The sequence below is a fragment of the Rhinatrema bivittatum genome, chromosome 3 (assembly GCF_901001135.1).
Source record: "Rhinatrema bivittatum chromosome 3, aRhiBiv1.1, whole genome shotgun sequence".
Lineage (NCBI taxonomy): Eukaryota > Metazoa > Chordata > Amphibia > Gymnophiona > Rhinatrematidae > Rhinatrema > Rhinatrema bivittatum.
In genome coordinates this window covers 564,645,448-564,669,147 of record NC_042617.1, presented here as the reverse complement: position 1 = coordinate 564,669,147, position 23,700 = coordinate 564,645,448, and the positions used below count along the sequence as shown (strand labels likewise).

The 23,700-nt window shown below is 43.3% G+C and overlaps 1 protein-coding gene across 2 annotated transcripts in view; it reads left to right on the top strand.

The window, feature by feature from the left end:
- The window catches only part of HIVEP2 (human immunodeficiency virus type I enhancer binding protein 2), a 309,581-nt gene that overhangs the window by 278,219 nt on the left and 7,662 nt on the right, over nt 1-23,700 (top strand). For both annotated transcript variants that reach the window (XM_029596510.1, XM_029596509.1), the window contains 4 exons: nt 1,292-6,955; nt 8,975-9,129; nt 18,751-18,926; nt 22,955-23,056. In XM_029596510.1, the coding sequence (XP_029452370.1) occupies nt 1,676-6,955; nt 8,975-9,129; nt 18,751-18,926; nt 22,955-23,056 (5,713 nt within the window). In that variant the 5' untranslated portion in view covers nt 1,292-1,675. The remainder of the gene's footprint in view (nt 1-1,291; nt 6,956-8,974; nt 9,130-18,750; nt 18,927-22,954; nt 23,057-23,700) is intronic.

Sequence of the window (23,700 nt, the reverse complement as noted above, 5' to 3'; positions counted from 1 at the left end):
AAAACTAATTGGAAAAAGTTCTTTTTTACTCAGCGCACAATTAAACTCTGGAATTTGTTGCCAGAGGATGTGGTTAGTGCAGTTAGTATAGCTGTGTTTAAAAAAGGATTGGATAAGTTCTTGGAGGAGAAGTCCATTACCTGCTATTAATTAAGTTGACTTAGAAAATAGCCACTGCCATTAGCAATGGTAACATGGAATAGACTTAGTTTTTGGGTACTTGCCAGGTTCTTATGGCCTGGATTGGCCACTGTTGGAAACAGGATGCTGGCTTGATGGACCCTTGGTCTGACCCAGTATGGCATGTTCTTATGGCCCTAGGTGCAAACATAACATAGGTGGAATGAATTCACAGTCTCTCAAGTCCACAACTTCCATTTGATCTCTCAAATAGGGTACTCACTTCAACAGATCTCAGAGGGCCGGTTCTTACTTGGACAAAGCAGACAACAGATTTGAAGTGGTGTTCAACGTAAAATTTTACAGTAACTTAAGAAACAGAATCCTAGCCTAAATGGCAAAAATCATCATCATGAATAAAAAGGGGAACAACTTCAAGTGCCGTAGTTTCTTTATCCATACTCAAGCCCTGAATCGATGTCCTTTCCCCGGGCTGGAAAACGGAGAAAAAGTTTCCTTAAAATAGACAGGGAGATGATGGTGGAAAAACAAAACTCCCTCCTTATCCAAGACAAGGAAAAAAAAATTATCAGAACAATTCTTACTTCTAGCAACCACAGTCCCACTGTTAACATGGACTTAGGGCACAGCAGTTCACTCTCCAGTGCCCTCTCAGATAGGGTTTGCCCTTCTGGGCTGAGAGCTGATCAAGAAAATATCCAACCCTTTTTAAAAACCCAAAAATCCTCTCTGTTCTCCACGAGACAGAACCTCCAGGTGTGTGTGAAGGCTCCAGCAGGGCCTTGCATTTCCCACTTCTGCAGGCTCTTGGACTTACTGGGATCCGCCGGAGGAAAAGCCCTTTCTGCTCCAAAAAGAAACTTACATCCAGCCACACTGCTCATGGTCAGACAAGAGGTTTTAGAGCCCGAGCAGGACCTGTCCCAGTACTCTAGGCAAACAAACTTCCAGGGGATGGTCTCAAAATTGCAAAATCCTCTCCCAAAAGATGGATAAGGGCAGAACTACTAGTAAGGAAATGAAGCAACCCTTACATCAACCCTTACACTTCTATGTACAGTATAACTGGTGTATATATATATATATACATAATTTTTTTTTTGCACTTGATTACTTGTTATCTTAACATGTGTTTTTCTCTTCTTCATAGGTGGCTGCGTCTTTGTGATAGGAGTGACTGGAAATTTGCTCTAGTTTATCAGCTAAGCCCTCTTTGAATCATTTTACATCTCATCATTTTATCAACAATGATTACTCTCTAAATGCCATATGAAGCCTCTGAGAATCAGTAATTCACTTTCTGGGGGAAAAAAAAAATTCTACAATGAATAGAGAATCGTGTGATTGTTGCATTAGATAAGTGCACAACAGCATCTAATGCCAATAGACTACTGTGTGGAAGGTTCCAACGAAAAGGACTTTCAAAGAGCCTGTAAAGATGGGAGCAGCAAGGCTTTAAAAAAACACAGCGTTGGACACACTCTGTGTGTCTGCACGGCTTTCACGCGAGCTAGCACTTAAAACCTGCAACAAAATGGACCCTGGGGACACGGCCATAGGACAAGAAGCTACCTCAAGATCTGGAGAGCCTGCTAAAGTATCGAGCAGATGGAGGCAAGAGCATTCTGCTGTCACTAAAATGAGCACTTTCGGCGGTCACGAAGGACAGAGACAGCCACCTGTAGATCCCAAGCAAATTGGAAGCCCGGCATCAGCGCAGCTGGTCGGCTCTGGGAAACTGGCGTCATCAGACGAAACTGCCCAGCGGGCTCCAGAGAAGCAGTACGCGCATCATCGTCCAAGTTCTTATTCCTATCGGCATTCGCACTCTTTTCCTCAGCATTCTTTACAGCAAAGGTTTGTGCACAGCACGAAGCCTCATCAGAGCCTGGAAGGCTACATATGGCAGTACCCTGGACATTTGCAATCAGTTGTCCCGGAGGATTTATTTTCCTTTCACATGCATACCCACAGAGGAGGTTTTCCTAGGAAGAAGATTTCAAGCATCAATCCCGCCTACAGCCAGTATTCACAGAAATCCATAGAACAGGCGGAAGATACCCACAGAAAAGATCAAAAACCCAAAAAGCCTGGCAAATACATTTGTCCGTACTGTACCAGGGCTTGTGCCAAACCTAGCGTGCTGAAAAAACACATTAGGTCCCACACTGGTGAACGGCCGTACCCTTGTGTTCCTTGTGGCTTCTCTTTTAAGACAAAGAGTAATTTGTACAAGCACAGAAAGTCGCATGCCCATGCAATTAAAGCAGGGTTAGTACCTTTCACAGAGTCGGCTGTATCAAAGTTAGATTTAGATGCTACTTGTATTGAAGCAGAAATCCATTCTGATGGTGAGCAAAGCACTGACACTGATGAAGAAACTTTGTTACTTGTGGAAGGTACTGATAAATTGAGCCCAATTCCGCAGATCCCTCTGGATATAACTAGCAAAAGTGGAGATGGACTAGATCCAAATTTTCAGTTATCTTCAGAAGAAGCATTAGGAGGCATGATGAAGGTGCCCATTCTAATCATACCCAACAGTGGGACTCATCTACCTAGTGAAAGCTCTCAGTATATGAGATCTGATATGTTACAAACTCCATCTTTAAATAAAGTTGATGAATCTCACACAGTTAAGCAGAAACTTGCACTAAGACTGTCAGAGAAAAAAGGACAAGATTCTGAGCAATCATTAAACCTTTTGAGCCCACACAGCAAAGGCAGCACTGATTCAGGTTACTTTTCACGCTCAGAAAGTGCGGAGCAGCAAACAAATCCTCCAAATACAAATGCAAAGTCTTATGAAGAAATCATTTTTGGAAAGTACTGTAGGCTTAGTCCACGAACTGCACTAACAACAGCTGCAAATCAAGAAGCTAATGTAGTAGAGAGACGAGGCAAAGTGGAATCACTACCTCTTGTAAATCCTGGATTAGAGATCAAGATTATTGAAGAAAATATTTCACAGCTAATTACAAACAGAGAGAGCATCATTGATCCCAGTAAGTTGAGCTCCATAAAATCCAACAAGTTATCTAGTGGAGGTAGCTCAGAATCTCACATGACTCAAACGGTTGTGGGATCTGTCAAAAGCGAAACAAAATTTTATCCATCAGCTCACCATGGTAATAATGCACCTGTACTCTTAGAAGCCCCTCTGGATACTTCACATCTTACTAGAAGCAACTCCATGCCAACATCTTCAGCTACCAATTTAAGTGTCCCCCCTGCTTTAAGAGGAAGTCATTCTTTTGATGAAAGAATGACAGGTTCAGATGATGTATTTTATCCTGGAACAGGAGGAATAACTCATCAGCGTATGTTAAGAAGACAAGCTGCCTTTGAACTACCTTCATTATATGAAGGCCACTCAGATTCTGATCCTTATGGCAGAACAGCTAAAAATACTGTTGCTTTATCCAGCAGATCAACAATGACGGAGAAAGGTCCAACCTTGATGGACAAAAAACTGTCAACTGGTGACAAAACTGTTCCTGACTATGACGCATCTGGGAAACACTACAGAATATGGGATGAATTTGAAATCCAGAAACTGAGCTACAGGGATGCACAGGGTTTAGGAGGTATAAAACATGGAGGAGAGTGTCATATTGATGTAACTGTACCATCACAAGGCATGCAATCCAGATATGGAATCACATTTGAAACTAGGAAACGCAGGAAAGAAAAGAGTGTTGGAGATGAGGAAGATATTCCTATGCTTTGCAGCAGTGCAGTGGGAAGTTCAGTGGGAAGCCTAATATCATCAGATTATGATCATAAATCTCAAATTCATGAAGCAACAAGAAGTGGATTTGGTGCCACAGGCCATGACTATTCTATTTATGGACAACTAGAACGGTTTGAAACATGTAGGCCACATCCCCTGTCAGGAAGTCCAGCAGCAGTATCAGAAGAATCTTTAAGTACAGATCAAGACAAGAGTGTAGATCCAGTTAACAGAAAACCTCCTGGAAATGTGATATCCGTAATTCAGCACACAAACTCTCTGAGTAGGCCAAATTCATTTGAAAGGTCAGAATCTACTGAGCATGTTATGGGCCAGCAAGATAAAATGTATTCTTCTGAAACATGTGATAGTGAAATAACTGAGACCCCAATGAGTCCAGATTGGACTCCGCAGATCGAAAATACTGAAACTATTGGTAAACCATCTCCCTCCCAGCAACAACAGCCATATCATATGCAGCCTAGATTAGTTCGTCAACACAACATACAAGTACCTGAGATTCGCGTTACAGAGGAGCCAGATAAACCTGAGAAAGAGCAGGAGCATGCAACGAAAGAACATGAGAAAATCCCAGAAGAATTCCAGTGGCCACAAAGAAGTGAAACTCTCTCTCAACTCCCTGCTGAAAAACTACCACCAAAAAAGAAACGCTTACGTCTTGCTGATATAGAGCACTCATCTGGTGAATCCAGTTTTGAATCTACAGGGACAAGTCTTTCCCGCAGTCCTAGCCAAGAGAGTAATTTGTCTCATAGTTCCAGTTTTTCAATGTCCTTTGAAAGAGAAGAAATCATTAAATCTATAATGCCTTCTAAACCAGATGAATTTGGAAAACAGTCTGAGTTTCTAACTGTTCCTCCTGGGTCTTATTCACTTTCCATACCAGGTCATCACCATCAGAAAGAAATGAGACGCAGTTCATCAGAACAGATGCCCTGCCCTCATCCCACTGAAATGCCAGAGATTCGGAGCAAGTCATTTGATTATGGAAATTTGTCACATGCTTCTATTCCAGGGGCGACCTTTGCAACATTATCTCCATCACGAGAGAGGAAGAAATGCTTTCTTGTTCGTCAGGCTTCTTTTAGTGGCTCTCCAGAAACTTCTCAGACTGATCAAGGTCTGGAACAAAATGTAAAGCAGGAACAAACAGAACAGACTCACACCAGTCGCCGATCAATGCAGCTTGCTTGGCATCATTCCTCATCTTCTTCCTCTTCCTCCTCCTCTGTACTACAGTCTAGTCAATCAGAAGACTGCGGACAAAAGACTGGTGGTTCCAGTAGCTCCTCCCACCATTTACAACAGTCCATACACATGGCCAATCAAGAAACTGTAAGGAATGCGTTAGCACAAGCACCTTATATTCCAAGCAGACATGCCATAGAACAACAACACGTGATTCCACATCAGGAAAAAGTTTTATTTCCCGCAGTTCACAATGCACTGTTTCAGTTACCCTATCCTGCTGTCACGATGCCTCAGTTACCAATTCAGCGTCCAGTTTTGTGGCAGTCTTGTGCAGAACCTTTGCAGAGACATTTCCAACATCATTTGCACCAGCTGCAAAATGCTTACGTCAAACAACCTTTGCTACTTCCAATACAGGCAGAAAATCATCCTAGTTATCACATGGAGCTTGCTCAAGAGAAAGCTGGAAAGAAATCTGGTGACTACGCACATTCAAAGGAGCACGTGTATCAGCGTTACTCAGAGACATCCTTGCAGCTTTCAAAAGATGTTTCTGCAAAGCTTCAGTCAGAATGCGGTGTCGCGTCTGCCGATATTACCCCTGACCAACATCTTCAGACAGTCTTGGCTTCGCAGAACGTTGGATCCCTGCAGTCTTTGCCAGGAACAGTTGTCCCTGTCCGGCTACAAACCCACGTGCCATCTTATGGGAGTGTTATGTACACAAGTATTTCTCAGATCCTTGTAACTCATGCACCAACCAGCAGCCCAACAATTGTAATTTGCAGGGTGTCTGAGAATACATCCCAGAGAACTTCGGCAACAAATGCGGCTATGCGAGGAATAGGATTTAACATAGCCCAGATGCTAGGTCATCGCGGAGGATTAGAACAATATCCTTTATGGAAAGTACCACAGGCATTACCACTGGGCTTGGAATCTGCAGTCCCATTGTGTCTGCCTTCTAGCTCTGACACAGCTTCTACTCTTGGAGGAGGCAAGCGAATGCTTTCACCAGCGAGTAGCTTGGAACTTGTTATGGAAACTAAGCAGCAAAAAAGGGTCAAGGAAGAAAGGATGTATGGACAAATTGTTGAGGAACTAAGTGCAGTAGAGCTGACTAATTCAGATGTCAAAAAGGATCTATGTAGATCACCCAAACCTCAGCTGGTTAGACAGTGCTGCACGTCTGAGCCAAAGGACAGCGCATCATCCATACCGTCATTATCTTCCCCTTTGTCATCGTCATCTCAAGACATTCCACTACCCGCAACTGAATCTGCCCCACTGAATTTTGAAAAGCGTCATGGCGGCAGAGCAGCATTGCCAGAGCAAAAATTCAGCGATGCCTCTGAAGACAGGATGTCACCAGATGAGCTGGAGGATGATGGCGATGATGCAGCATCGGACATGAGCCTAAGCCCCCAGAGGTCCTCAGCAACACCCGGTGAAGTTGGGCAGGAAGGTCTCCCCAAACAGCAAAAATCACTGGGTAGTATGCTGATACAGCTGGCAACCAGTCCAGGCGAGACGTCAGTGGGTTCCACTATTCTGTTGGCAGACGCCGCCGACTTCCAGCAGATTCTTCAGTTCCCCAGCTTGCGTACCACAACTACCGTGAGCTGGTGTTTCTTAAACTATACAAAACCCAACCATACGCAACAGGACAGCATCAAATCTTCTGTTTACTCAACATGGTCCATTAGTCCGTGCAACCCAAATCCATCAGGCTTAAATACAAAGACTACTCTAGCTCTTCTGAGGTCGAAGCAGAAAAATACGATAGAAATGTACACCATGGCTGCCCTGCATAGACCTGGAGCCGGCAAAGTGACTTCGTCAAGTGCATGGAAACATCAGTTTGCTCAGGTAACCAGTAGTTTTTCAAATACCATGATAAAACCTGCTTATATAGCTAGTCACAATGAATTTTGAAACACAAATAGAGGTTTACTTGGAAAAAATAATTTGGTTTTTACAGTGGCGAATTCCACTAATAGTTTGTATAAAAATGTAGTGGCCATTTAAAAGAAATATAATGTAAAATCTTTATTATTTATTTATTTTATTTTAACGGCTTTTCATTTTGCAAAATGCAGACTTGCAGCCCCTTTACAAGGAGGTGTTTTCAGAGGCCTCGTTTAAGTCAGGGGAGAGAAATAACACATTTAAATTCCATTTTGAAATCCATCAGCATTATTTTTTTTTTTTTATGAAAAGCTACCCACACAAAAAAATGGAGATTCCGGTGGCTGCAGGCACTTTATACCAACAGCAGAGTATACACGCATACTTTTCTTCTGAGAATTGGTAGAAAGTCTATGGGTAAAAAAAAAAATACCCATAGACTTTGTCTTAATGCAGTCAATTTGAAAATTGCCTCCCCTCCCCCCCCAATATGGCATGATATTGCAATAATGCCAGTCTTACAGGGTTATGTATCAAATCGTGTTATGGGGCTTTCGCATGTGTTAAGGCGTTTTCGTATGTGAAAAATGCCTTAACGCATGTGATAAGCACCATAATGCATGGTGCGATGCAAGTTTTTAAAAGAGGAGGGATTATGGAGGAGTCGGAGGTAGGATTTCTGCAAAAGTGGGCTGGCTTTGCAAAGTGCAAAGCCATAACGCAGTTTTAATGCCAAAAATAACTACACCTTTTTCAATTGCGTTAAGCTGTGCAATATCATGTGTTAAGCCCATAATGTAGTTTGTGATTTTTTTTCACCAATTCTGTTTTGGGCATTTTTAGGCTGGGAAAGGGCCTGAGATAAGGGGAGAGGGAGAGAAAGAGCCTCTGGGGGTGGCACCATAGTAAGCAGCTATTTATGCTACTATAGGGGGCCCACCTAGTAACTCGAGGTGAGGTTTAGGAAGTAGTGTAGGGGTTAGGGGCCACTTTTATATGCAGAGTGAGACGTATGAACAGAACAATGCTCTCTTGTGAAGATTTGGTGACCTTCGGAGTGAGGTAACTCACACAACGATGAGATTTGTACAATGTTCTCTCAACCTAGATTGATGGATGCTCTACCTGGGTAACATCAAGCTAGGTTGAGGGAACATTGTACAAATCTCATCAAGGACATCAAATCTTCACAAGAGAGCACTGATCTGTTCGTACTTCTCACTCTGCATGTAAAAGTGGCCCCTAACCCCTACACTACTATCTAAACCTCACCTCGAGTTACTAGGTGAGCCTCCTATAGAAATATAAACAGCTAACTACTATAAGGGCCTGGTAGATAGTCTCTCTCTCTCTCTCTCATGTAGATATCTATTACCATAAACACACCCATTTTCCTAACACATGCAATATTTACTGCAGATAAATCTAGGCCTTAGTTTGAAAATGTATGCTTATAGGTAAATGTAGCAAAAAACATATTTTAATAAAATGTGTATTCTTATGGGTGTAAATTTGTAACAGCTTATGTAAATTAGATGGCAAATATGTGCATAAGTTTTGAAAATTATCCTACCCGAATGCAATTCTGCCCACTAAGTTATGTGCAAACATTCCTACTTTTGAAAATACAAAAGTGTGCCCATATGTGCAACTCCCCCAATCCCTCATCCCCAGGGATGTTTTATATTTTGTGCCTCCTGTGAACCGTTGTGAAGGAATTGCTCTAAACGACGGTATAGAAAAGTCACCAAATAAATAAACATCTCCACTCAGCCTGGGTAAACTTACATGTGAACATGACATGCATGCATCCGTAAGCTTGCCGTTATATCGGGCGGGCATTTTTGTGAACGGTCATTTCTACTCTGTTAAAACACTTTTACCCGCATAAGTCCCGTTGATAATTGCTCTCTCTGTGTGCAACATCGCCTTGCAACAACACCGAATGCATTTACATTTCTTTCTTTTTATGTTTTTTAGATGAAGTCTGAACCATCCCACATATTCAGCAGTAAGCTTGAAAAGAAGATAGTTGGCAGTATTATTAAGGAGAGAGCAAAAGGAGAAAGTCATGGAGAGAAAGATATTACCTCTAAACACACAGAACCAATCCGAATAAAAATTTTTGAAGGAGGGTAAGAAAATATAGTCTAAAATGTAGTACGTTTTATGTCACTGCAGTGGTTTTCTTGGTATTGTTTATTAAAAACCAGGGATTTGAAAATGTTATGAACTAATGTGGAAAATAGACTATTGCACTTACCAGGTCAGGCTAAAAAAGAAAAATGTGGTCTGATTACGGCTTTCATCTATTTATTTATTTATTTTATTTATTTAAAATGTTTTTATATACCACTAATACAATGGAAATGGGTCTAAGCAGTTTACAAAGAGCACATTCAAAATAAAAACCATAAAATCATAAATACAACAATAAAAATAAAACTAGTCAGAAAACAATAGATCTTAACAAACATTAAAATACAATAAAATAGATATCATGCCTGACAAGAGGGACTAATTAAAATCAGTCCGCTACTGACAGTTTATAAGCAATGGAACATAAGTACATTTTTAAATTTTTCTTAAACTCCTTGGAATTTGTTAATAGCCTGAGGGAGTCTGGGATACAGTTCCATAAAATAGGGCCAGCAACCGAGAATGCACGCCTTCTAGACAGGTGAAGCCTAGCCGTCCTAATTGAGGGGACTTCAAGAAGACTTTGGTTCATGGAACGAAGATGTCTTGTAGGTTGACACATTGGTAGAGATGAGCTTAGCCAGATTGCAGATGTCTCATGTAGGAGGTAATGAATGATCGAGAGGATTTTGTATTGTATTCAAAATGGCACAGGAAGCCAGTGTAATGAGCAGAGAACTGGGGAGATATGATCTCTATATTTTGCATTTACAAGGATTCAAGCAGCGGCATTTTGCACTAACTGTAAAGGGTGTAAAGAGATATCAGTGAGCCCTAAATAAAGTGCATTACAGTAATCCAACCCTGTAAGAATCAGGGCTTGCAAAACTGTGCGAATATCGTTGGGGTATAACAAAGGCTTTAAACATAGAATGAGCTTTTTACCACTGAGGAGATATTTTGAAGCATGGGTAATTCTCAGTCTACAATGACTCCAAGATTACGGACTCTGGTTGTTATGGGGATAGAGAAACTATTGAAAATTCAATGGGATGGTGCATGACATAAAGAATGAGGAATGGTGGATATGTGTAAGATTTCTGTTTTGGAGGGATTAAGTTTTAAGCAGTTATGGGAGAGCCAAGTGTTAATGGACTTCATGTAAAGACTGACAATACATAAGAGTACTGGACCAAGAAATACTGTAGGGGATGAGAAATTAAATGTCATCAGCATAGATTTTAAAGTCTACGCCCAAACCAGCTAAAAGGTGACAAGAGGGGGAAGTAGATACATATTAAATAATATAGCAGAGAGCGAGCCTTGAGGCACACCTGAAGGGATAGTGTACCAGTCAGAGGGATATGGACTGATGTTTACTTACTGGGGGCGATTAGACAGAAAAGGGGTAAACCATTTAAGAACAGTGCCAGAAATACCAATGGATTGAAGGCCTGTGAGTAGAATGTCATGATCCAAAGTGTTGACAGTGGCAGAGATGTCGAGAGGTACGAAAATGTAGTTGGAATTTGAATCAAACCCTTGGAACATTGCATCAAATGAGGAAAGAAGAAGGGTTTCTGTACTGTGGCCTTTCCGGAAACCATGTTGATTTGGATGGAAAGTCGCATTCTCGTTAATGTAATCTGTTAACTGAGGTAATACCTCTGATTCTATGATCTTGGCTAGCGATATTAATGAGGCAATGGGGCATAAATTGCTGGTATCATTTGGATCCATACTTTTCTTCTTAGGGATAGGAAGGCTGGAAGTTTGCTTAAATATGTCAGGAAAAATTCCAGATTCAAGAGCTAACTGGGATAAAGGAAGTGAAATGTGATCACGGCATCTATTAGAAGATGACCTGGACATGGATTGAAAGGACTGGACGAAACCTTCATCTTAGCTAGTATACAAACTATAGATGTAGAGTCAGTATCAGCAAAAATGGACCAAGGATAAGTGGCAGGAGGAAGGTTTGTTCTAGGAATAGGTAAATAAGAAAATTAAATGTTGGTTACTTTATCCATAAAATGTTGTGCAATAGTTGCAAAAAGCATTGTCAATATGGTCAAGGGAGACTGGTTTCTGAGTAGTTAAAGAGTTAACAATGTTAAAAAGAATAGTGGGGTTACCATTAGCTATTTTAATTTTATTTGCATAGAAAGATTTTTTTGGGAAGTTAATCTGTTTTCTATTTTTATTCAGGCAAGCGAAGTAAGCGCTTTTATGCTCAGATGTAGGATTCTTTCACCAGTGTCATTCATGATGTCTGAGCTCGGTTTTTAACATTTTTAATAGAGGGATAAACCAGGGGGCACTAGGTTTAGAGGTTATGACACAGAGATTTTTTGGAGCAATAGAGTCTAAAGTATGTGTAAGTGAGGAGTTCCAGTCTGAGACTAAACAGTTAATATCATCACCAGTAAGGGCAGGCATATTAAGAAGGAGAGCTTCGGTAAAGGATTCTGGATCAACTTTTTTCCTCTTAACCCTTTGAACCTGTTGTACCTGAATTCCGGGACGGCCTAATATCAATATCACCCGTTATCCCGGTAAACCGGTATAATATACAAAACTGCATGAATAACCAATACTAATATTAAAAATAGCACATTGACAAAAATTATTGGTTTTCCCGAGAAGCTTAGGGTTGACAGGTTTATCGCCATAGGAATCTAGAGTTGAAAGGGTTAAACAATTTTTTACCACTTTGAGAAGCATTAAGGGGTAGATTTTAAATACTTGCGCACTTTTGTTCGCGCACCAGGCGCGAACAAAAGTACGCTGGATTTTATACGATACGCGCGTAGCCGCGCGTATCTTATAAAATCCGGGGTCGGCGCGCGCAAGGGGGTGCACATTTGTGCAACCTGCGCGCGCCGAGCCCAGCGCACGCTGCCTGTTCCCTCCGAGGCCGCTCCGATTTCGGAGCGGCCTCGGAGGGAACTTTCCTTCGCCCTTCCCCTCCCTTCCCCTACCTAACCCACCCTCCCGGCCCTATCTAAAACCCCCCCCCACCTTTGTCGGCAAAGTTACGCCTGCTGAAAGCAGGCGTAACTTTGCGCGCATCGGCCGGCAGCCCCGCTCCATCCTCCGGTCCCGGGGGCTGGTCCAGAGGTCTCGACCACGCCCCCGGGCCGGCGCCACGCCCCTGGGCCCGCTCCTGAAACGCCACGGCACGCCCCCGAAACACTGCGTCGTTTCGGGAACGCCCCCTCCCGCCCCTTTTCTAAAGCCCCGGGACTTACGCGCGTCCCGGAGCTTTACGCGCGCCGGCGGCCTATGCAAAATAGGCGCACGAGGGCCCTGCGCGCATAAATCCGGAAGGATTTACACGCGCGGACCTTTTAAAATCCGCCCCTAAGGGTTTTGCAATTAATGTTACCTGAGAAAATAATAAAAAAATGCTCCGACCATGGGTCAGGTTCTAACTTGAGTTTGACAGAGAGTAGATGTACAAACTAAGGGTTGCAGAAAATGAGGTCTAGAGAGTGGCCATGTCCGTGTCGGTTTATCAATTAGCTGTTCCCAGCCCAAACCAGCCATTGCATCGAGAAAAGATGAAACAAAGGGGGGAGAGGGCAGTAAACTGTGAGCGAGGAGAGCACCTAAGACTCATGAGCTCAACTCTTTCAGAGGCTCATTTTCAGAGTGCTTTCCATGCATAAAACACTTTGAAAATCAACCACGTGGAGTTCATCGTACTTCATGAGATGCTGTTGCCCACAGTTGACGTAGGCATTGTGATGGGGGAAGGGGGTAGAGTTGGAATATTGTTCCTTGTATGCCAGTTTCCTCAACTATAACTGGCTTAAGAAAAACAAAAACAGTGTTCCTTATTCCTCCTCCTCCTCCTTTGAAGGCAAGGATGGCTATGTGAAGTAGTAAGCTTTGCAGCAAATTGGAATTATTTGGATTCAATGTGCTGTATAAATTCAAACAATTTTCGCTACCAGTGAAAAAGTTGCCTGGCCCAAAGATTTTCACCTTATGGCCTACTTTGTACTCCAGTATGCTTTCTCTTCTCATGATGTAAAATTAGTCCCCTGCAATTATCCATTCAGCCCACCACTGTCTTTTTTCATGCATGGGTTCTTTCTAGTAGGGTTGGAGGGCTGAGAGAAAGGGGTAATGAAAGACATAGTGACTCTGTTCATAATTATGATGCAAAATTTACATTAAATATATATATATATAATATACATATTCCATTATGCATGGATCTAATCGAACCCTCAGGGATTTACACCAAGCTCATCTCTCAGTTTCCAAACATATCCCCAGTGTCCACCATTACAACTCTTGAATAAATCTAATATTGCCACAGGTTGTGACCAATCTATGTTTTCACTTTTATTACCAAAATGGGGGCAGCACAGTGCTTGCGGAGGCGCCCATCTAAACCATTGACATAGTTTGATGGCGACAGATGCAAACCATTGATAAAATGTCCCATTTATTTTCATCCTCATTATGTTATGTTTTCTACAAAGGTTTTTGTAGTCCAGATAGACAACCAAGTGTCGATGTATTATGTCAACTAGAAGGGAGGTATTGGCTCGTGTTTTCTGTGTCAGGATGTTGTCCATCTGCGGGGCTGGGCCATCTCTCAGGGGATGGTTCTCAGAGCTACTTACCTGGTCAGAGTAGAGAATGTGTTAGCAGACAGACTGAGTCAGTCCTTACAGCCACACGAGTAGTCCCTGCACCAAGGGTTAGCAAACCAGATCTTTCACCTCTGGGGAAACTCCAGTGGTGGATCTATTCATGTCTTCTTGGAACAGGACGGTTCCATTCTTATGCTTCAGACTGAGAGCACATGGCAAGCTAGACTCAAGACACTTTTGCCCTGCATTTAGGAAAGGGCCTCCTGTACACAGATCCTCCTATTTCACTAGTGGCAAAGGTTTTGTTGACGTAAAAAAGAACAAGGCAGTCATGATTCTCATATCCCCTTTTGGCCAAAAGAAATTTGGTTCCCACTCCTGCAGGGGATGTCCAGCTGGGAGCCAATCAGGCTGCGGTTTTCCCAAGATCTCATCTCTCAGGATCAAGACAGGCTGTGCCATCCCAACCGCAAATCCCTGTTGCTCATCAAGGTGGTGGCTGAGAAAATAAAGGCAAAAAGATTGACATTCAAAAAGTGCAAAGGAACTCAAAAACAAGAATATCTGGTGCAGCTGAAGGAAATGAGGAAGGAAACCAGGACTGTGAAAGCTTGAGTGGAAGAAAAGATTGGTGAAGCATGGTGACAAAATAATTTTTAGATATATCAGAGGTTGCATTGTAAAATAGAAAGAAAACAAGGAGCAAGGTATGGAGAAATACGAAGAAATAGCAGAAATATTAAACAAGTATTTTAGTTCAGTTTTCACTAAGGAAGACATTTGAGAAGGACAGTTGCTGGATGAAAGTGGGGTAAATACATCACTATTTATAGAGGAGAGTTTTTCAGTGGAACTAGGAAAAGTGAAAGTGGATAAGGCCAGAGGGCAGGATGAGGTACATCCCAGAATGCTTAGGGAGCTCATAGAAGTACTGGTGGGTCCATTGAAGGACCTGTTCGTTAGATCCTTGGATATGGTTTACTTGGATTTCAGCAAGGCTTTGGATACGATGCTGCATAGGAGTCTCATAAATAAAACGAGAAACCTAGGAGTGGGTCCCCAAGATGGTGAAATAGATTTCAAATTTGCTGACTTTCAGATGTCAGCAAGTAGCAGTAAATGAAACCTGTTCTGAAGAAAGAAGAGTGTTTAGTGGAGTACTTCAAGGTTTGGTTTTGGGACCGGTTCTGTTTAATATCTTTGTGAGTGATATTGTGGTGGGATTAGAAGCTAGATTTTATCTTTTTGTGGATGACACTAAGATTTCCAACAGAGTGGACACACCTAAAGGAACAGAGAGAATGAGAAGTGACCTAAAAAAACTTGAGAAGTGGTCAAAGTTTTGGCAGTTGGGATTAAATGCTAAGAAGTGTAGAATCATGCATTTGGGAGGGTAGGCAATCCGAAGGAGCTGTATGTGTTGGTGGCGCAAAAGACCCAATAACCTCAAACTGGAAGAGAGACCTCAGGATGATAGTGTCCAATTATCTGAAGGTGACGAAACAATGTAACAAGACTGTAGCCAAGACCAGAGGGATGCTGGGATACATCAAAAGAGGTATATAACCAGCAGGAAAAGGGAGACAATAATGCTCTTGTAAAGAACCTTGGTGAGGCTTCACCTGGAATACCACATTCAGTTTGGGAGACCACATCTCTAAAAAAGATAAGGACAGAATAGAAGCGTTCTAGAGTATGGCGACCAAAATAGTGTGGGGGTCTGTACAGAAAGCCATATTAGATGAGACTGAAAGTCCTTAATATACGTATACCTTAGAAGAGAGAAGAGACAGATCTTCAAATGCTTGAAAGGAATTAATGAAACACAACAATCAAAAATTTTCCAGTAGAAAAGAGCTGTAAAACTAGGGGTCATGATATAAGACTTTAAGGGGGAAGACCCAGGAAGAATGTCAGGAAATATTTCTTCACAGAAAGGGTGCTGAATGCATGATATTCCCTCCTAGAAAAAGGTGGCGAAGACAAGAACAGTAATGGAATTCAACAAGGGTATGGGACAAACTCAGAGGATCCCTGTTGATTAAAGAATGGAAATGAAGAACTGGGGTACATTTTCTATCACACCTGGGAGGTGGCTTGCACAGAGTGGCAGTTTGCTATTACTGTTTACATTTTCAGCCGTTTACCTAAATTGTGATGCAAAAAGGTGAAGAATTATCCTCAGTCTGCGGAGAGCTTGCTCGATAACATGCAGTATAATCCGAAAGCAATTCGCAGTTAGAAACCGGTGTCCCCTGTTGTTTTAGAGAAAGAACTATGGTAAACTCCCAATAACAGGTGATGTTTCATCCTCGCCAATTTTTCCTGATAAAGCTTTAAATGGATCACTGCTTCTTTGCTGGAAGAACTTTCACTACAGGCACAAAATAGGTCAAGATCTTTCACACTTTGTTTGGCAGTGGTTTATTAACATACTATGTGCTTTTGAGGAAAATCTTCGGTGGCTGGAGTCCCTTGCTCCTTAGAGACAAAAAGATATGTGAATACTAAATGCCAGGTTGCCAAAAAATATAAAACACATTGGTATCTTTGGGGCAACAGCTGTCAGATTCCTCCATGTACTCCTCCTATTCCATCTTATTTCTCATGCACACTGAAAATATAATCAATGACTCAACTAAACAGTCAAAAGGGGTCCTAATTAAGGAAGCCATTCCCAAATTAACTTCTAGCTCAGAAAAAGATGGATAAGCAGATCCCTTTGTAGTACATCTATAAAGAGAATTCATCGAGGTCTCAAACCCAGGAAAACAGATACCATAAAATCTGGCTGGATATTTACCCATTGTGTTGGCTAGGGTCTGATTGTACAGGCACATTTCAGCATATTTGAGAGGTAATTTTATTGCATCCCACATAAATCTGATAGCAAATACACGCATAAGTTACGCAGATTTTCAAAGGGATAGCACACACATATATGTACTTACATGTTTTTTCCCTTTTGAAAATTACGCCAATCGAATTACCCATGCACAATTTCACCTCCTAAGTTGTATGCATAAAACGTTTTGGGAACTTTTACATACACATTTTTGCAAATGCAAAAGTGTGATCATGAATACAAAACGCTCTTGAATCCCCCCCTCTCCCACCCACCCAACCCCACCCTCATTGTACCTGCATATTGGATGGACAGTTTTGTAAAAAAAAAAAAGCCATTTCTGTGCATTAATTTAGAAAAGAGGGCCTATTGAAAAGTTCCCTCCCAGTGGTTAAGACATGTTGTAAAGTGATTGCATCATAGCTATATTTAGGAATACTGATGTGTCTTTGACCCTGGTTACCCTTTGATTATTCTTCTTTGGTCTCCCTGTGACATTCCTGCGGCAGCATGTCGTAATGCTGCCAATGCTTGCAAACCCTGGGTAAAATCTACTATTGTCCTGAGGGTTGGTTTCATTTGATTTATATATAGATTGGAACTACTTTTCTTTGTGAAGATAAGCATCCAGGTTATGGGTAAATCCAGTGGCCTTTCCCACTGGATTTACCCATGAAGGCAAGTTATGTTTTAGAGGCACAGGATTCCCCAAGGTCTGTCTTTTTCCTGTGTCTGTTAGCCCATATTTTATATATGCCCAGCTAGGTGGAGAGGGGAGAGTTTGAAATTCCTGGGTGTAATCCAACATGATAGCCATTGCTTCATTTTGGGAGAGGTACAATCATAAATGGTATACAGGGCTGTAATTGCAAAGGCTCTGCCTGTAGACTAGGTCATTACTTACTAAGAAATGAAAAGTTTAAATATGCTGCTGGGTTGTCAATAAGAAGAGGTTTTATTTTCAGGACGCAGCAAAGCATTTTTTTTTTGTTGGACCCTAGTTTGTTGGTTTTTTTTACACTCTTGCCATTTTTTAGGGTTCCTAATAACATAGTAACGATGGCAGACAAAGACCAAATGGTCCATCCCGTCTGCCCAGCCTGGTAGTAACGCTGCTCCGTGCAGGTTATCCCTATGTTCAGTTTATTTATTTGATTTGTATTCTGCTTGTCGGCACTTCAAAGCGGAATACGTTCAGGAACTGTAGATATTTCCCCGTCCCCAGAGGGCTCGCAATCTAACCCCCCTGGATGCAGTAAGCTGCAATGTTTCTCGCAGGAGGGGGGGGGGTCCTACCACCGCAAGGGGGTTGTTGCCGTGATAGTGGGATCCCTCCTCCCAAAAGCACTATAGCTGTATAGTGCATTCTTATGTCTCGCGGCCGGACCACCATGGGCCAAAATAACGCGACAAGCGTTTCCCCCCCCCCCCCCCATGCGATGGCAGCCCCAACCTCACGGGACCGCCATCGTCCTAAAAGGCAGCCGGCCCAAATAAACCGTCCCGGCAAAGAGGGGAGGCCAAGAGGGGGATCAGCGCCAGCCTGTGTCTTAGCGGGGGGGGGGCTGCCAGCCAGAGGCAGCCCCGACTATCCCAAACACAAAAAAAAAAAAAAAGCAAACATGTAGTTGCATGGTGACGGCTCCTGATTTCCACCCCACCCCTCCCCAATTAGCAACCGTGCATTCATGGCCTCAGCCCCCCCACCCCCTTACCCCAAAGATCAACCACACAGCCATGGCCCTGGTCCCTCTACCCCCGAGTCAAAAAGACAAAATCCAGGGTTGCAGCCTTCCTCCTGCTCCCAACACCCCCCCCCCACCCCCCGCCACAAATCCAAATCAGGCCTCCTGTCCTCCGGCACCCCCACCCCTACCCCCCCTCGAAACTTGAAATCCAAGCCAGAGGCCCAGCAGTGGGTCCAGGTGCAGCCCCGCACCTGACCCGGCCGGCGCCACCCTCTAAGACCGTGCCGACCTGACCCCTGACCCAGCCACTTGGACTGGGGCAAGCTCCGGGGACCCAAACCAACGCCACATGGCTGATGTTCAGTCCCCAGATCCCGTAATGTATGACAACTGTAAATACGACACGCAAGCTAAGTATGATATCCCACACCTGCAAACAGAAAGGTTCAGCCTGCTTCTGTATTGTCTCAACAGTTTAAAATCAAACGAAGATTACGTGTACGTGCGGGGGCGTGGAAGAGGAAAATACATCTGTGAAGAATGTGGCATTCGCTGCAAGAAACCCAGCATGCTGAAGAAACACATTCGCACTCATACGGACGTACGGCCTTACGTGTGCAAGCTCTGCAATTTTGCCTTCAAAACTAAAGGTATTTAATCTTTGCAAAAAAAAATAAATGTGAGGGAAAAGAGAGCTGTGGCAAGACAGATTCGCTTGCATCCGTCTTGCAAATCATTGTGAAAGTTCATTAAAGCCGTTAAAGGCTGAGGTCATGAATTTAAGACTCCGGAAAATATATTTTCTCTTCTTAAGCGCCTAAGGGAATTTTTTTTTTTTGTGAGACAGAGACTCCTCGTGTAAGTTAATCCTGGCCATAGGCTTCCTACCCCAGCTGTTTGTCTGCGTTGTTACGGCAGCCGCACACAAACTGCGGCCAGGTGTTGCTTTACTTCTTAATGTGTTGCGTGGTACAAGCTTTACTTGAAGTGATGCTTTCAGACCTGCAACAGAAAGATGCAATACCGGAAACAGCAAGAGCTGGAGGAAAATGTAGGCCACTGCTTTCACAGATGCATTAATTATGGAGAACTGATAACTAAGGTTTAAGTACTTGGATCATCAGTAAAAAAAAAAAAAAAAGGCAACCAAAAGACCCTTTCATTCTGGCACTGTGAGGACGGAAACATTTATATGGATTAAAAGCTCTGGGGGCCGATATAAGCTGCGGCAAACCATCGGCGGGTTTTTGCGCGTGCTATTTGCGAGGGTTTTCCAGCGCTGTTCTTATGCGTGTATGTAGGTTATGCAATTTAGCGCCGAAAAAAAAACCAGCTCAAGAACCCACACAAAAAAAAATCCACAGCTGGATTAGTGCGGGCGCATGCAAATTGCAGGTCAATAGCCTAATTAGCTATTGCCGTGCCGCGCAAGGAGGCGCGCTAACAGGGAAGCCACCTGGCGCGTCCCTTACTACCACATGAAATTTAAAGCCTGGTCAAAAGGGCAGGCGATAAACTCCTCATAGCTGGTCTGACCCAATCTTCCCGCCCCCCACTCAGGAGGTTGCTGAACCCCAAAGTCTGACCTGGCAGGCCAAGTGGCCTGGGTCCGGAGCTGGGGGGTCCTCTCGCTGATACAAACCTGAAATTAGCCAGCAGGTCCCTTGCTGCCTTTCCCGCAGGCCCGAAATCCCCCCTCCCCGTCCAGGAACCCCCTAGCCGGACAGCCTCCCCCGGCAGGGCTGTTCCAGATTGGTCCTTTTCACTGTCGGCCTTCTAAAAGGGGATTGGTCCTTTCGCGGACAGTGAAGGGACCGATCGGCAGTAAGCGAAGGAGAGAATGAGATTAACCCCTGAAATCCTGGTTTCGCCACCCAGGAACCCCCCTGCCTGACGATCTCTTCCAGCAGGACTGGTCACAAATGGTTCCCTGACACGTGTCAGCTGAAGGCTTTCCTGAAGGGGATTATTTTATTTATTTTTGTTAGTTTTATTTATTAGTTTTTCTATACTGACGTTCGTAGAAAACATCACATCGGTTACTAATAGGGAACATCCCTGCCAGGGGAGGCTGTCCGGCTAGGGAGTTCCTGGGCCTGGAGGGGGGGATTCGGGCCTGCGGGAAGGCAGCAAGGGAGCTGCCGGCTAATTTCAGGTTTGCACCAGCGAGAGGACCCCCCTGCTCCAGACCTGGGGAGGGGGCAGGGAAAGGCTCTGTTTTTTATCTTCGCACAGGGTAGATATGCAACTAGACCGAGGATAAGAAAAGCATGTTTTTTTCAGTTTAGCGTGGTTTTTTTGTTACGGGCGATCTATTTTCATATCATTAGCTTATTGCGTCCCGCAGGGGCCCCCCAGGTTCAGCGTGCATGTAAAACAAAACCGATGCTAAAATCTCACTTCGATTTTAGTGCGAGTTTTATTACATCGACGCCTTTGTAAGTTCTGTTTTTCGTAATGGTACTTTTTTTTTTTTTAAAAGCTGTGATTTGCATGTGTGCTCGGTTCAGGTGTGTGATTTCATAAAATGTATTTTGAAGTTGGCAAAAATAGTGTTTTGCACACAAAAAAAAAAAAAAAAAGCAGTACATGTTTTATTTTAATATCGTCACGTAGCCTCGCCCTGTATCAAAAAGATCCACTGCCCCCAACAACACACATTTTGAAGGATATTATGTGTTTGAAAGTAAGAGAACATTATTCATAAATACAAACCAAAGAAATTTCTTCTATTGTCTGAGTCTTTACCAGCAAGTCAAAGATGGTTTAGCCTCCAGACAGCTTACCTGCTAAAGAGGTTTATTGTATTTTTTCAGACAGGAGGGAGCTCCCAAAGAGTGTCTCATGGCATGGAGCAGAGCTGCTGAAAGCCCCTGGATAAAAAAAAATAAAAATAGATAAATAAAAAGTTGGTAGCACCAGGAGCCCCTTGACATGAAATTGGCAGCACATCACTGGACAGAAAGATGAAATTTCATCATTTTAATGGACCGGTCCCAAATTTACAGTACTGTCATAAAGCAGACTTGAAAGGCAGCTTTAAAAAAAAAAAAAAAAAAAGAATTCCCCAAAGGATTTATAGGACTAGCAAAGCCTTCTTTTGCGAAGACAGTACATTTTAGATTTAAAGTTATTTCCACTGGCATCTGAGAGGCTGGTTCTGGGCACTGAGCTTCCCAGCTGTTCTCTGGCTCCCTGCTGAGGCCTGTCAGAGAGCTGCTGCTGCTGCCAGAGCTGGGCTTTCTTTAAGGCCTAGCGGGGGAGGGGATGTAGAGTGCCTGCCCAGGGAGAAACCGAAGTCACTGGTGAGCGCCAGCTCCTGAGAAAGAGGAAAAGGCGGGCAGCTTTCTCGTGCGCTCTACATAGAGGAGTCCGGAGCTCTTTGAACTTAGTCATAGAATTGCCCTGCAGCGAGGGCAACACTGGCCTTCACGTTCAGCAGGTATACAGGGGGAAATCATGCCATGTAGAATAAGGAAAAGAAGCAGTACTTGGATCTGGCACCATGCACCTTCATTTGTAACTGCCTGGGGATTTTTTTTTTCCTCTTTCTATTTTCTATAACCCTCCCAACTCACTTAGCCAATCATTGTGGCGACAGTCGTTGGCCACGTGCATGCTCTTCTTCCGGGGCCCTGCAGTCACAGGGGGGGGGCCTGAATCTGGCTCACTGTTGTGTAATAACTGAGGCTCCTGCCCCCCCAGGGGTTTGCAAATCCTGTCGCTTGCAGCGTTTCCAAACCCTGCTGGCCTCGCGCAGTGGTCGATCCGACTCAGGAGTTGGAGCCGCAGCTCTCGCCGCCCGGCGGGTGCACAGCACTGCTACTGGGCTGACCCCCCCCCCCCCCCCCTCACAAGGGATCGGTTGATAGGCGTTGCGGTTTTGCAGTTTGGGAGCTTCCCCTGGCCTGGGAGCACTGCCTACACGGTGCACCCAGACCCAGCATCTTGGAGCAGGAAGAGGCTGTTCTAGAAATGGAAAACACTACTAGTAGGATCAACTAGCCGGCATGCTCTTCATGTTTTTTTCACTTGCTGTTTTGCAGTGTGTGTGTGTGTATGTATGTATATATATATATATATATATATATAAAACCCTTCAACAAAAATTCTTAAAACCAGGCAGCATACAAAGAAGTCCAGTTTAAGAGAGAACCTCTACAGTACCGTGGATTGAGTTGTACTATACTGTTCAGTAAAGACCTGCATCATTTCTCATTTAGATGAAGAGATGACTACTTACGTCTCATAAAAACGTAAACAGCTATTAATTATCCAAAACGATGGAGAAGTGATTTTTACCTGTTTATCTCTTGGCGTATCCAGCCAGCCTTCTCTGTCTTGCGCGGGCCAGCTTGTTTGGTTGCCTCCTGTATCATTAACACGCATACAAGAATGTTTTTATGAAGACAGATAACACAATTCAGCCGCACAAAAGTGTGGCCCGTGTTACCCCACTGATGTTATAAAACCTCGGCCTCATTAAATTATTCTTGCTGTGATGAAGATGGAGCCAGAGTCAGTTTATCTCCTTTTGAAGGTTTGGGGAAAAAAACCCAAAAAAAAGGGATTAAAAGAAATGTCCTAGAGGAGCTCCTACACGGTTGTCAATTAATTATCTTCATCCCCTGGGTTTCCTCTCCCTTCTTTCCTCCCCCCTTCTTCCCCCCACCCACAGGAAATCTGACAAAACATATGAAATCTAAAGCGCACATGAAAAAATGCCTGGAGCTTGGGGTAGCGATGACTTCTGTGGATGATGCAGAAACCGAAGAAGCAGGTACGTCAAAATGAGTTGGGTCTACTCTCGCTTCCATTGTAAGGAAGCTAATGAACTGCCCACGCTAGCTATGCAGTTGACGTAGAAAGATCATTTTGGAAGGTTTGGGTTTTATAAAGTTCACGATTTTCCCACTTTGCTGTAATGAGCTCTAAATTTATGAAAGCAATCAACCTCAGTCGACCACGGAGGCCCATTGTAAATTCATTTAAGCTTCTCCTGTGAAGCAGGGTGAACAACAAATCAGTTCTGTTAAATCCTAAATAGCTGATAACGCACTGAAACCCTAACAAAGGGAGGTGGAGGACTTAATGGACATTCATGTCAAAGATTTTTCAGGCCTGAAATCAGAATCTTGTTTATTGCTGTGTAGACTTTTCATATCAGGCCTGCAAAGTGATTCCGCTAATACAAATTTATAATAAATCAATTTCCCTTAAATTTGTTTTCTTTTGCCAAATAGCTAGTAAATATTAATCTCAGGAGTTATTAGGTCATCTAATATCTATCTCGGTAGGCTGAAACTAGTGAAAGTTAACAAAGAGAGATTCATATTTAGCTGCTTTGCAGCTTGGCTAGTCACCCAGCTAAACCTATATGGCTAACTTAGCTTGAATATTAAGCGCAGTGTTCTTCCTAAGCTG